General features: G+C 37.7%; 1 protein-coding gene across 1 annotated transcript; it reads left to right on the forward strand.

Moving 5' to 3' along the window:
* Positions 1 to 11,996: 11,996 nt before the first annotated feature.
* LOC121172249 (olfactory receptor 5AS1-like) lies at positions 11,997 to 12,917 on the forward strand. Its single transcript, XM_041004102.1, has one exon. The coding sequence runs from the start codon at positions 11,997 to 11,999 to the stop codon at positions 12,915 to 12,917; it is 921 nt and encodes a 306-aa protein (XP_040860036.1).
* The last annotated feature ends 1,848 nt before the right edge of the window (positions 12,918 to 14,765 follow it).

Here is a 14,765-nt window from a genome sequence, read left to right on the forward strand (position 1 = left end):
TAATTTCAAAGAATATACTCATGCCAACATATATAATGCAGATCATAGGATTGGAAAGATTTGAAATTGATGAATATGGGTGTAATGTTTAGAATGAATTGTTTTTCACTGTTTCAACAAGTATTTTAAATTAAAATTTAAAACAAATAATAAGCATGGCCCTTAGAAAAATATGATTATATTACATAAAGTCCAGGGGAGCAGATATTTAGCTTAAGGCTTACTCACGGTTGAGATGGTTGGGTCTGTCATAAAGCATGTGAGCTGATACTCAGGATTGGCTTTGGTGTGAAGATTTCTGCTGTGCAGAACCAGAACAGCAGCAGTGAGAACTCAAATAATTGGGTTCTCGAGTTCTGGCTTTCACCCAGTCAAGTACTGGCTATTGTGGTTGTTTGGGAGCTGAGGAGCTTGGTGGCAGGCTTATATCTCAGTGAATTTTTTTAAAGCTCACAATAAATGTGTTTGTATGATATATTTATTTTTTTTTCCAATGAGATTGAATTCCAGGATTTTCCAAAAGTTTAAAGAAACATGTATAATATGAAGCTTCAGAACAGGGTTTTTATGGAGAAAAATATAAAATATCATTAAAATATGTCAATGGACACCATAGAAGTATGAGTTTTAATCATGTGAATATGTAATTTTTGTATAATTGTCATGTAAATGAATGACAAATCCATCTATAATTAACAAAGTGGGACCAATTAAAGTGACAAAGTTTCTGAGTAATAACAGGGGAAAAAATTTTATTTGTGAGGATATAATAAGGAAATATATTTGTCAATGGCATTCCCAAAAAGAATCTTCATCCACAGTTTAACATTGGCCTTAAAAAAGTCCACCCATCAATGAACATTGAAGCTTTATCATCATAATCTCACAGTTGGCATTTTACCTTCTGGATGAGGCTATTCCTTATTTTCTTTACTGTTTACCAATGTACTCTCTGGCTAACACCAATGTCTTATGCTGTTTTCTTTTTTTTTTTTAATTTTTATTTTTAACTTAGTGGTTACATTGTCTTATGGGGTACAGTTGCATAGGTACTGGGATTCCCTCCCAACCCTCCCCCCATGGTGGATTCCTCTACCCTGTTGTGAGACCTCAGTTCAAGATCAGTTGAGACACCTTCACTGCAAGCATATTCCTAGCATAGAGTCCAGCATCTTATTATCCAGATAAGTTCATCCGCTTCTTAGGGAGACTTTCCCTGGTCTGTGGTTATGGCCCAGAGAGCAAGATCCCGATCAATTAAGAGCTCCAGCAGCAGCAACAATATATTTCGTTATGGAGTTAATTGACATAGTATTGAGTGAACAATAAGTTAAAATTACATGTAAGTTCTTGACATCCTCCTGTGACTATTTCGATGACATTTTAACAATTGAGGTGCATGACGGGTTTGAGGGGGGGGGTTGCAGAGAAATCTCTCATACCTTGGTGATGAGTACTTGTTCTTTGTGTTTCATCTAGCAGGGCATGTGTGAGTCCTTGATGACCTATCTTTCTTTGTTGTTCTCTGCTTATTTATTCCTATTTGTGTGTGTATGTGAGTGTGTGTGAATGTGTGTGTGTGTGTGTGTGAATGTGTGTGTGTGTGTGTGTGTGTGTGTGTGTGTGTGTGTGTGTGTATTGGGGGGGAGGGTGTTCAGGAGGAACCTTGTTGGTCATTATAGAGGGTGGAGGCCCAGAGCTGGAACTAGGTAAGGACTGGAGAAGGCTCCTCTCCCATTGTCCCGCAGGAGGTTTATTGATCTTCTGGTTCTGATGACCGATCATGGTTCCTGGTTGATGTTCTGGTGACGTTGGTTCCTATGTGGAAGGACTCGGGCTTCTTCCATCTCATGTAGTTTGTCCAAAGAGAGGGGATGTCTATCCTCTGGGTTCTCGGCATCCGGACACATTCCATTTCCCCGTGGTCTCTTTGGCAGTTGTGATGATGTTCTTGGTGCCCGTTCTGATAGACCTTGATGGGAGTCCAGGAGTCCTTGTGGGTGGGATACAAGCCTCCTCCTGTCCAGCTGTTCGGCTCTGGGGTTCTCCCCTATTCTGTGCATACAACCACCTGTTAATAGATTGTTTGGGTTGTTCCTGATTCCCCCTGTATGTCATTGTAGTTTTTGCTGTTGTCTAAAGCTGATCTGAATCTATCGACTTTAAGATACCTGTCCAGTTCCTGTAGGTTACACTACGCGATTTCCTAACTTTTTCAAAGGAGATGAGAGATTTCTCTGTGCTCCCACCCAGTTACTGTGTATCACAAGCAATTGGCAGTATATTGGGAATTACAATCATTCAAAACATGTGGGGTGAGACCACATTAGCTGCAGGTTCAACTGAGGAAGATTTACCGTCATTGGAAATCCTTAGGATTGCTTGGTGTCCCCAAAACACTGCAATTTCGGCATGGCGCTGTCTGAGCAGCATTCAGAGAACCAAATTCCCAGGGCTCCCTGACTGGGCGGCCAGCAGGCGAAGCCTGGCGCCAACTGGCGCACTGGCCACCTGTAGCAGTCCCCCAAGTGGACTTGGAGACTGCTTGGTTGCTTACAGGGTTAGAAGCAGCCAGGCCTGGGGACCCGGGCCGCTGCATGGTGGCCATGGGACAAATTCCCCGGGCCTAGGCTCCATCCCCCTCCCCCAGCCAAGGCTTTGGGTCAAGCCACTCCCCTAGTGACCCTCAGCCCAGTCAGGCTAGCTCACAGAATCCCCTGACGCTCTTCCCGAGGCGGGCTGTCCGTGGGGGTCCGGCCAATCTGTAGCAGTCCCCCAAGTGGACTTGGAGACTGCTTGGTTGCTTACCGGGTTAGAAGCGGCCGGGCCTGGGGACCCCGGCTGTCGCCTAGTGGCCGTGAGACGTCTTATACTGTTTTCTAAAACTGGTGATACTAGATAATGTCTCATATGATTTCAAAGTAAATAATATTAAATAATTTGGGAAACCTTCAACACACCATACTACATGAAAAACATTAATGAAAATAAAAGGAGAATATATGATAAAAACATGAAAATGAAAATATCATTAACCCATATGTCAAAAATATTTCAGATATGTTAAAATGAAGTTTTTCTCACCATAGAAAATGTTAACAAGAACATGGAACCAGAGGTAATTAAATTAGTGTAACATATCGTATGTTTAATTTATATATATATATATATATATTTTTTTTTGGGGGGGGGGAGTCAGATTTGTACAGAGGAGAGACAGAAAGATTTCGCATCCACTGGTTTACTCTCCAAGGTGCTGCAATGGCTAAAGCTGAGGCGATCTGAAGCCAGATGCCAGGAGCTTCTTCCAGATCTCCCACGTGGGTTCAGGGTGTCAAGGCTTTGGGCCATCCTTGACTGCTTTCACAGGTCACAAAGAGGGAGCTATAAGGGAACTGGAGCAGCCAGGAACACCAACCAGTGCCCAGATGGGATCCTGGTGCATGAAAGGCAAGAACTTTAGCCACCAGTATACCGCACCGGCCACTATAAAATATCCTTTTATTTTAAAGGGAAGGAAAGTCAACCCTGTAATAAATCAGTATGACCTCTGGATTCACTAAGGCAAGGCTTTTCATGAGTGCTTGGTCATGTAAAGCAACAGCTATGGCAGCTTTGAGGAAGGCAGAACATAATGAAGAATTTGATCATAATGCACTGAAAAAAAAAATCTCTGTAGTTGTCATCCTTTGTGATGCCATCACGCCATGTGAGTACTTGTTCAAGTCCTAGTTCCTCTGCTTTTAGTACAGCTCCATGTAAATGAACCTAGGAAGAGTGTAACATGATCCAAGTGCTTGGACCAACGGTACTCACATTAGACTCCAAGATGGAGCAACTGGCTTGCTGGGGTCCATGCAGTAGATGTGGAGGACACGGAGGTGTGAGGAGAACTGTTCCATTGCAGGCTGGGTGGTAGGGAATTTCCTGCTGCATGGCATGGCTCAGTGGATGTCTCTGCAATCACCTGAAGGCAGTTTCATCTCCCTTTGCATGGACACAAAGTGACATAGAGGACAAATTTCACAGCATCAGATTTACAATGCTCAAAAGTAGTTAAAAAAAGATTTATTAAAATGATTTGTGTTACTTTTTCTATTTAAATATTAGAATATTATTAACAATAATTGTGTAGAATTATGAATTATAAAAATTCCAGTGTAATTTTTTTTAAAAAAATGTATTTCTAGAACCCAGAGCAATGGCTCAGTGGCTAAATCCTTGCCTTCCAAGCACTGGGATCCCATATGGAAGGGTTGTTTCACTTCCCATCCAGCTCCCTGCTTGTGTCCTGGGAAAGCAGTAGGGGATGGCCCAAAGCCTTGGGACACTGCCCCACGTGGGAGACCCAGAAAAAGCTCCTAGTTTTAGATCAGCTCAACTTGGGCCATTGAAGCCATTCAGGAAGTGAACCAATGGACAGAAAACCATTCTCTATGGAGAACCACCAGTGAGCTAAGATTTCCATGCTGACAGTCTAATATTTACAAGCAGATGTAAGCCAGATGTCATGGGATGAGTAGTTTGTCTCAAACATATTCATTAACTAGATGATGCTTCTTTTCAAAATACGGAAGCTAGTTTGCAAAGATTTTGATCTACTTAGACTCAGCAAAGACTATCACTACTATAGGTATGTAACATCTCCATATGTACATATGATGCACTAATCATCTCTACTCCTGAATTAAAGTGAGATTCCCAGTGAGACGGCTGAATATAATACTAGATTTTCTATTTTTATTTATACCTGCAATTCTGGGATGCAATTAAACAGCAGAATGTTTTTATTATTATTATTTTTATTTTTATTGTTGTTAACATTGTATTATGTGATAGTTTTATAGGCACTGGGGATTCCCCCCACCCCTCCCATACCCCTCCCCCAATGGTGGATTCCTCCACCTTGTTGCATAACCACAGTTCAAGTTCAGTTGAGATTCCTTCCTTGCAAACACATACCTAGCATAAAGTCCAGTGTCTTATTGTCCAGATAAGTTCAGTGGCCTCTTGGGGAGACCTTCTCTAGTCTGAAGATAGGGCTAACAGAGTAAAGATCCGGTCAGTTAAAAGCCCCAACAAAACCTCAGTATCAATATACAACATTATGGAATTAATTGACATAGTATTGGGTAAACAAAATGTTGTAATTTTTGTTTGGTTGTTGGTTATTTTTTGAACCTGTCATTGATACTGTCTCAACCCAGATGTTTCGAAGAATGGAACTTGCATTATGTTTAATAGCAGAATGTTAAATTTGTAACGATTACCAAAGGAATATAGTTCTGTAATAGTATGGGCATATGTTGGGGGGAGGCTTAGGGTCATGGAAGGACAAAATGGGTAGGAAGAAAGAGGAAAGAAAGGAAGGAATTTCCATACGTTTGAAAATATATCATAGAAAATAATTTTTAAAAAATTTTAAAAAAGAGTTAATTCCACCCATCTAGGCTGAATGAGCTCTGCGTATTACTAAGCCTTCAGGACTTGTTTCTGACAGGGTCTTGAGAGAGAACTTCTGCAACCTGAGGATACAAAACACACCATGTACATGTGGGCCCATGCCAAACAGTATACCTGGGATATAGGGGGTCTGTTGTGCTGCTTATACTGTGGTTGTTCAGCTGCAGAATCAACAGGACAGAACAATGCATGGCCATTCCATGCCTGTAGTGCTGACTCACATTAAGTGCCTGGACAAGGAGGGTTGGACACAGCTCTGCTTCACTGGTGTCATCATATAATACTGCTGAAATAATGCGAGTTCGATATGTACAAGTACAATTGCAGTAGGAGACAACTCTAGGACACTCGTGCTGACTGCCTGAGTGCCATCCCATATATCTCTATTCTTCATCCCTTTTGATCTGTAGCTTCTTGAATCTGGTCTACTCTGTGGCGACTATTTGTCTGAGTCTAATGAAACAGAAATCAGGGCATACACCAATACTATTAAATACGTTTATTATTACACATCAGCATTAAAGATTAACAAAGGCCAAGTGTTCATATTGTACCTATCTTCTCGGGACCTATGGAGTCACAAGTTCACATTCCCTAAGGATGAGGGATCAGAGAACACCTGCACTGGGCTCTAAACACTGAAGGGCTGTGATGCACTGCACCAAAGTGTTGAAAATCTGCTTCTCAAAGGGTGCTTAACTGAGTACAGTATGTCCCTGTCACTACTTCTGTTATCTTAGGAAATAGCTTTCACAGTTATTCATTTCAAATGTCGTAGAGATCTGTAAGGAAGGAGTGGACAAGGGGTACTGGATTTGCCTATAGGCACCTGAAGAATTGTGTTCAGTTGTCAGTGCTGATAGACCATGTCTATAAACATAACTTTTCTGAGTTACATCCAGTGAGTCACCTCAGCTAGTGATGATGCTGAGCACTCTTAAAGGCTTCCTGCTGAGAGTGGATTGCTGCAGTATCTGACCAACTGGCTTAAGAATTCCTAAAGAACATTACAGAATATCAAAACTGAGCTTGTGACAGATTGTTTTCGTTTACCTTGATTTTCAGGAGAGTCTATTGTAGTTAGTCAGTCATCCACGAACCCGAAGGACGACAATTTCAAGAGAAGGAAGTAAGTGAAAGAACTAGAAGGGTCAGAAATATAGAACTTCAAGTCCAAACCTGAGCTTTATACATAAGTAGATACTGCTGTCAGTACTGTAATAATTGCTAATGAATTAATGATCATTAAAGGAGTACCATATGCTGAACATGGGGATGGCTACTACCTCTCAGATCTCAATCCCCATAACAATATGATGGCAGAACGTTATTACAACTTAAAAAATTAAAAATAAGCTACATGTGAAAGAGAAAACTAACATTGGAATCCAGGTTGCTTTTGAATTTTGTTGTTTAATAAAAAAAAATTCTTTGTGATAAATGACTACACTATATCACAGCTACCTGCATTAGATACAATTTTGTTGATATTTTAATGTTTGGATTTAAAATAAATTAAGTCAACTCACTGGAATGAGATTAATTGCCCTTCAATGTCCTGCTGGGTATGACGATTATCTTGGGATAATGTCCCAATTGTCATACTCTAAAAATAAATATTCATCCCTTATAAGGCTGTTTTCTAAAACATGAACATAACAGTAATCTGCCATTTGTGCAAAATCAACTTAACAATGAAAAATTCTTTATGCTGCTAAGGTAAGTGACTTATATCCTAAGAGAGCAACACCATGCATGTTGTGAATACTGTATTATTGTAATGTAGGATTTCCCATGCACAAAATGCATCTTTACTGGATGCATGTGGGTTTGCATATGCGTGCAACTGGGCTGGGAAGTTGTCCAGAGGGTCGGCCAAATCGTCAAAAGGTTTAACCATGCAATTGTAAAAGCAAATAATATCACCATCTAAAACACAGAAACAAACAAAAAAAAAATGCCATCTGAAGTGTTATTCCCAATACAGCTTTTAGAATGAATTAATGGTTTTTTTTATTTGAAAAAATCCAACAGTTTACTTAGCTTCCTCATTGAATAGCTAAACCTCAGATATTGTAAGCACACAACACAGACTTATTCACAGAAAAATGATATTTTGTTTCTATAACTACCAAATAGGATACTCTATAATGTCAAAGAGATAACTATTCAGTAATCACAATGAAATTATTATTAATAGTAATTATTTAATTCATAACAGAACTATTTTTATCAATAACATACCACTCCTCTAATATATAATACATTGTCTAGTGTAATTTAAATTGTAACCATATGACCTCTCATTGTTAATTAAACAGAGCTATTTATAATTAAGTCCAGTGACTTCCAGTTCATTTACTGTCCACCTTCAAGCATAAACTCATTTGGTTAACTCCGAATCCTGTGAGCTAAAAAAATCAATGAACACTACCCTTGAAAAAGAAAGGAAAATGACTGAGTGATGGTTTCTCCAAAATTTCTATCCATGCAGATCTCCTCTAAACAGATTGGCAATTAAAAATGTATTCATGGACAGCTTTCAGAACCGTGTTTTAAGATGAGCATTTTCTGATAACAGACAAGACTTAACTCATGCTAGGAATGAAAATAAAACATGCAATAGTAAGCATGCGTGGCTGCAGGACTTTTTATTCATCTCTAAGCAAATATCAGATGTGAGGATGCAATTATGGAACTGCCCAATGTGCTATCTCATTCACCATACACAGCAATACTACATAGGAAGTAGTATGGGTGTGTTTTAACAGATTTCCATGCTTTTGGAAGTGAAAAAAAATAATAACACAAATAAAAACAGCAGAAAAGTCATAAGAACAATATTCATAATAAACTCAGAATAGTCTGGATTTTTGAGGTGTTTCATTATTTGTCCCTCTCCTTCCATCCTGGGTTCTCTTATATCAGTGGTATTGAATCCAAGCTGCATGTGCTGGCAAATTGTTCAACTTTCACTTAATACTATTATTATACTAGATCAATGGTGACAGTGATAGTGTGTCCAAATATAATCTCTGGGATCCAATGAGAGAGGGAAATCTAAATTTGCTCTATTTTATTTGTTTTATGAGTTCATGTGGAATCTTTAGAGCTTTAACAAGATTACTGTCCTTTAAGTTGCCTTCTATATCTTGATTTCCTCTGTAGGAATTTCCTTAACTCTACCTCTGGTAATAGGCATGTTGTGTCAGTTTGATTACTGCAAGAATTTCTAGGTTTCAGTATTCAGTATTTTCAAACAAATTGGCCAGAAGCATATTAATTCTAAGTCAGTTTCTTTTTATGTTGACTCTATGACACTGTGACCTCTGGAGACATAGAGGTGTTCAAACACAGATGTCAATGCAATATAATCTGTAATGTGAACCCCAGTTCAGGAAAAAAAGATGTGTCTGAAACAGCCCCAGTGTTTTTGTTGATGCTTCTGTCATGTGACAGAATTTTATTTTATAAAGCATCTTCTCTAAAGAACCTAGTTACATCAGTGAATGGCTAGCTATGAACACCTTTGGTCGTTTAGAAAAGGTTGTACAGGAGTTTTGACATTTTTCTGACAAATAGAAGGTTATATGCAAATAAACTTCCCCCAAATGGAAGTGCACAGTAAGTGTTCAACAGGGAGTAATAATCCTCAAGTGTATTCATTCAGGATAGAAAGTGCAGAAGTTGCAGAAAGACCAGCGATAAGGCTCAATGGAGGCACTTATATTGCATCCCCTATATAACAAAAGTTAAGTCCACATCTCATCAGTTTGCCTTCAGCAGTCAAAAACTTACAAATTTAAAGCCCCCAAATCTCTCTTTCTCTCTCTCTCTCTCACACACACACACACACACACACACACACACACATGCACACACATGCATGCACATATGTTACAGTTATGGATTAGTATAGAATGAACACAGCTATTGGAATCAGTTTGTTATGCACCAGGTACATATGGTGTGTGGAATGGAAAATAAACTTTCGTTCTTATGACTTTTAAAAAATACTTATTTTTACTGAAAAGGCAGATTTACAGGGAGAAGGAGAGACAAAAAGATCTTCCATTTTCTGGTTCACTCCCCAGGGGCCACAATGGCTGTAGCTGAGCCCATCTGAGGCCAGGAACCAGGAGCTGCTTCGGGTCTCCCAAGTAGGTGCAGGGCTGTAAGGCATTGGATCATCCTTTATTGCTTTTCCAAGACAAAAGCAGGTGTTGGATTGGAACTGGAACAGCCAGGACATGAACCAGCATTCATACAGGATGTTTGATCTTGGAGGTAGAGGAATAGCCTGTTGAACCCACGCAGTGACCCCCGTTATGATTTGTACAAATGGATAAAGCATTCTTAACAAAAGTTCTCAGTTTGAGTATGGCCGAGTGTTTGATGTTCTTCAATAAACTATTTTTGAAGATGTCATTTTATCATAAATTATTATTTATTTGAAAAGTAGAAAGAAAGAGAGGAAGAGAGAGAGTGTGTTATTCCTTCTGTTAGAGCATTCCTCAAATGCCAACAATGACCAAAATTATAAAATGAAACGTATTTATAGGTCCTCTTATTGCACCAGGTATATTGCATATTTTATAAATTTCAGAAATGAAGACATTGGATTACATATTGAATATATCTTTGCTACCAAATTTTAAGATATTATTTATTTATTGTGTTTAGCTTTTCAGTTGTTTTTTCTGATTTTTTTACATTGCTTTTACTATTTGTGTTTTTTTAATATTTATGCATATTATGGTTAAACACGTCTTTTTAATATGTGTAAATACTGCACGGTGGTCAAATCATGGTCATAAACATTTTCACTCCATGACACTACTTTCGTAAGTTTGTAATTTTTTACATGAAACTATAAGTCCTGCTGGTATTTTTAAATCAGTGATTTTAATTATAAAAATATGTCTAATATAAACATATCTTATGTTTATGTTATAGTTATATTAATGCCTATCAGTTAATTACTAGTTATTTTCTACTATCTATTTTCTGTCATTTATTTATTTCATACTTTAGTTGTAGACACAATATAGCAATATTATAAAAGTAGCAAAGAAAAAATAGATTGAAGATTAAAAATTTGAATGCTTTATAAACCTTAGAAATGCTTCAGCGGTACTTCTAGGATTGTCACTCCTTCACCACAGTTTTAGGTGCTCACCTTACATGCTCTTCCTGCCATATTCTTCTTATTATTTATTTATTTTTTATTCTGAGTTAGAAAGGAAGACTGACTTTTCAATGCTTAAAAGATTACAAGTCATTGGTTTGGACAGGGAAGATTCTGCTTTTAGCAAAATACGATAATGAAAAAAATAGGTTTTCATTATTTATTTGCCCTAGTTATTTAGCACAACTTTACTTATAGAGATTTCCAACAATTCAACTCTCTTTCTAATGAATATTCTAGTTTCACAGTTTTCAATTTACGTATGTCCTAGTTGTGCTGTTTTTCTTGAAGTCTTTTGCTTTTCATTTTACAATGTGCTCACATTGACCCAGGTCAGAAATGTTTTCAGGGGTGCTGCTTGCAGGTGCTGTGAAACTCCCCAATGTTTCCAGATTCTGGTTGTTATATCCCAGGGGTAAGAAGGAGAAATAAAGTGTGGAGATGTGAAAGCAACAATTGCAACACATAAGGAAAACTTTCCGTTCTCCCAATCAAAGCATTGACAGAAACACACAATATTTACATGCACAAATGATTTATATTTATAACTGAATGCTATCATGTAATCAGTAAAACCAAAGACAAGGCAAACTTTAAGAGATATTTGAATATTTCAAAGTATTGAAATGACAAAAGTGGAAACAAGAATAAATTTAAGAATATTGAATGCCTATTTTTAAAGATTTTTGTTTAGTTATGTGTTATTTATAAATCTCTACTCATTTTTTTATGTGAATATCAAAAGTGGATGAACAACCTCACGAGCATCAGAAAATAGTAAGTAGTGGAAGCTCAAGTTCCATATGACATCATACCTGTCATAGCCAACACTGCTGAATATTATGTAATATTTGTTAAAATATTATTTAAAATGAATAATTAGATCATGGATATTCTTCTGTGGAATTACATATTTCAATTGTGAATGGAGCCTACAATCTATGTTCTCAAATCTACATTATGCGTGAGAACGTCATTTTAGTATTATAAAAACAGTGTATTTTCACTAAAGATTTTGCTAACTCATCATTCCACCAGTTCTCATCCAAGAACCATCTATTCTCTTCCAGGATGAAAGGAGCCAACCTCAGGTAAAATTCATAAATTTATAGCTCTTGGGCCTCATGAAGCACCACCTTCTGAATTACATTTACTACCCAAATTATAATATCTAACATTTCCCTTAAAAGGAAATTATAAAATCAAAGTGCCACTAAAAATGTCATCTATGTGATTCCATTTACCTTTTGTTTGCTTCCTCAGCAGAGAGAATAAAGATTTCTTGCTTCATCTGTAACCAAACTTGATACCACATGTACCCAATGAGAAAAATCAGAAAACAAAGATGCTGAGGAGCAATTACACCCTGCCAACTGAGTTCGTATTAGCTGGATTCACAGACTGTCTACCTGTCAGAGTCACCCTATTCTTTGTGTTTCTTGTAGTCTATACGTTAACAGTGGTGGGGAATTTGGGCTTAATAATCCTAGTTAATATAAACCCAAGCCTCCACACCCCCATGTATTATTTTCTTGGTAACTTGTCTTTCTTAGATGTTAGTTACTCTACAGCAATAGCTCCTAAAACAATGGTGAACTTTTTAGCTTCTAGGAAAAGCATCTCTTCCTATGGCTGTGCACTGCAAATGTTTTTCTTTGCTTGCTTTGCCGATGCTGAGTGCCTCATCCTGGCAGCCATGGCGTACGATCGCTATGCAGCCATCTGCAACCCACTGCTGTACTCCAACCTAATGTCCAGGAGAGTCTGTACTGGCTTGGTTCTATTGGCCTATTTCAGTGGCAGTTTGACATCCCTGGTACATGTCTCACTCACATTCAGGCTGCCGTTTTGTGGGTCTAATGTCATCAATCACTTTTTCTGTGATATCCCACCCCTCCTGGCTTTATCATGTTCAGATACCCGCATCAATGAACTTCTACTCTTTGCCTTGTGTGGCTTCATCCAGACCAGCACATTTGTGATAATATTTATCTCTTACTACTGCATTCTCATCACAGTTTTGGGCATCAAGTCTTCAGGCAGCAGAAGCAAAACATTTTCCACCTGTGCCTCCCACCTCATAGCGGTGACATTATTCTATGGAACCCTTCTGTTTATGTACTTACGTCCGGCCACCAGCTATTCCCTAGACACTGACAAGGTGGTCGCAGTGTTCTATACTGTCGTCTTTCCCATGTTCAATCCAATAATCTACAGCTTTAGAAATAAAGATGTGAAAAATGCCCTCAGAAAACTATTAGAGTGATGGTTTTCAAATGAACAATAATTTAAATGAGTTAATAATATTCAATATCTCAGTGACTCTTCCAATCTCTTCATCAACAAGAACATGCTGTGTCAATTATGTTGAACATATCGTCATTTTATATAAATAAAGACAATATTTTTTTCCTCACGGCCTTAAAATTCTTCCCTGTCTTTTTCTGGAATGTCATTTCCAACTTTAATCTACTTTGTAAAAACATTGCTGAATATTAGAAAAATAATGTATTTCCACTTAGTATGCCATAAATCCTTTGTACACTGATTCATGATGTTATTTATAATGTTTTAAAGCATATGTGATTTGTGAGTCAAAATTTCTGCATTAGAATTTTATTGAAATCAGGGAATAAATATATATGACACCTGTTCAAGATTGACGCACTGGATGGAGGATAGGTAGTTGAATGACTAGATGAGTTAGTGTGCAGAATAAGCCTTCTTTATTTGAAAATTGAGTCTAGATTCCACACTTACAAAAGTGTTAAAGAAATTTTATATTAACAATGATAGGTAGTAACAGTAACTCCATTGCCTCCCAGGAAATAATAAAAATTGCAAAGCAATAAAGTCTAATATTATGCATTGCAGTCAACCTGTATGAGATTTGTTTATTTCCTTTGGTGTAGGGTGAAAGATAAAATAATGCCTACGATGCTGAATTACATTTCATTTGTAAGAAAGTCATGCAATGCATGAATTCAAAAGGAATACTGACATAGAGTCCACATATTTAACACAAATTATGGGCGAGATTCCACATGCCTTCTGATACATTGCATTCAATTTTAATTCAATGTTTATATATTCCATCACTTAACTATGTAAATTGCAGCATCATTGTTTTCAAAATCTAGGATGGTGTCATAATGTAAACTGGGTATTCCTACATGAGAAAAATTAAAAAAAAAAACTTTATATTCACAGAGAATCATTTTTGTTTCTTTTTTTTTTTTTTTAAGAAAACCACAGGAAAACTACATGACACAAGGACCTTACCGCTTTGCAGTTCTCACTATGCACAACCTGTTGATAGAATGGTTGGAGTCAGACAAGGGAGATTTACAAAATGGAAGCAGTGTTAGCTACTTTGGTCTCATAGTTGATCTCATTTTGAATGAATACATTCATGTCATTGTGTCAGTCTTCACTGATGAGCAGAGGAAACTTGTCTTTCAATATTAAGGGGACAGCAGCCCTTCTTCTGTTTATAGAATAGTGTCATATAGCCATATCTATTGCTAAATCTTGAGTTCTAACTCTTTTAGACTGAGCTGACTAATTTGCACAGCTCTAATCTCTTGTTTTTGTTTGGAAGATAAATGAGTTGAGATTTATAAGTAATAGACTTCAATGGAATGGAATTTTGATATTATCATCCAATATCAACACCACATTTCTGGTGTGAACAAAATGGGTTTCAAGCCTTGTAGATGCAGCTGCACCCATGCTGCAATATGTATCCTGAGCTGCCACTCAGCATTTGCCCTGGTTACATATTGCTGTGTAACAAAGCATAGTGATAAAGTGTAATCACAACCAGTATCTGGCACAGGGGTCTGTGATTGAACTGGGCATTGAGGTACAGTAGGCGAAGTTGCCGCCTGCTTTGTGAGCATTCCATGTGGGTGTCGATGTGTGCCCTGGCCCTACCTCCAATTTAGCTCCCTTAAAATCGACTAGGAAAATCGTGGAAGATGGCCCAAATATTGGGCTCTTGTTACCTTCTTAGAAGAAGCTTCTGGTTTCAGATGAGCTCAGATCCAGCTGTTGTAACCATTAAGAAAGTAAACAAGTAAGATCATTCATTCTTGCTAAGTAACTCCTCTGA

This window comes from Ochotona curzoniae, unplaced genomic scaffold (assembly GCF_017591425.1).
Source record: "Ochotona curzoniae isolate NIBS_2020 unplaced genomic scaffold, NIBS_Ocur_1.0 scaffold_3171, whole genome shotgun sequence".
Classification (NCBI taxonomy): Eukaryota; Metazoa; Chordata; class Mammalia; order Lagomorpha; family Ochotonidae; genus Ochotona; species Ochotona curzoniae.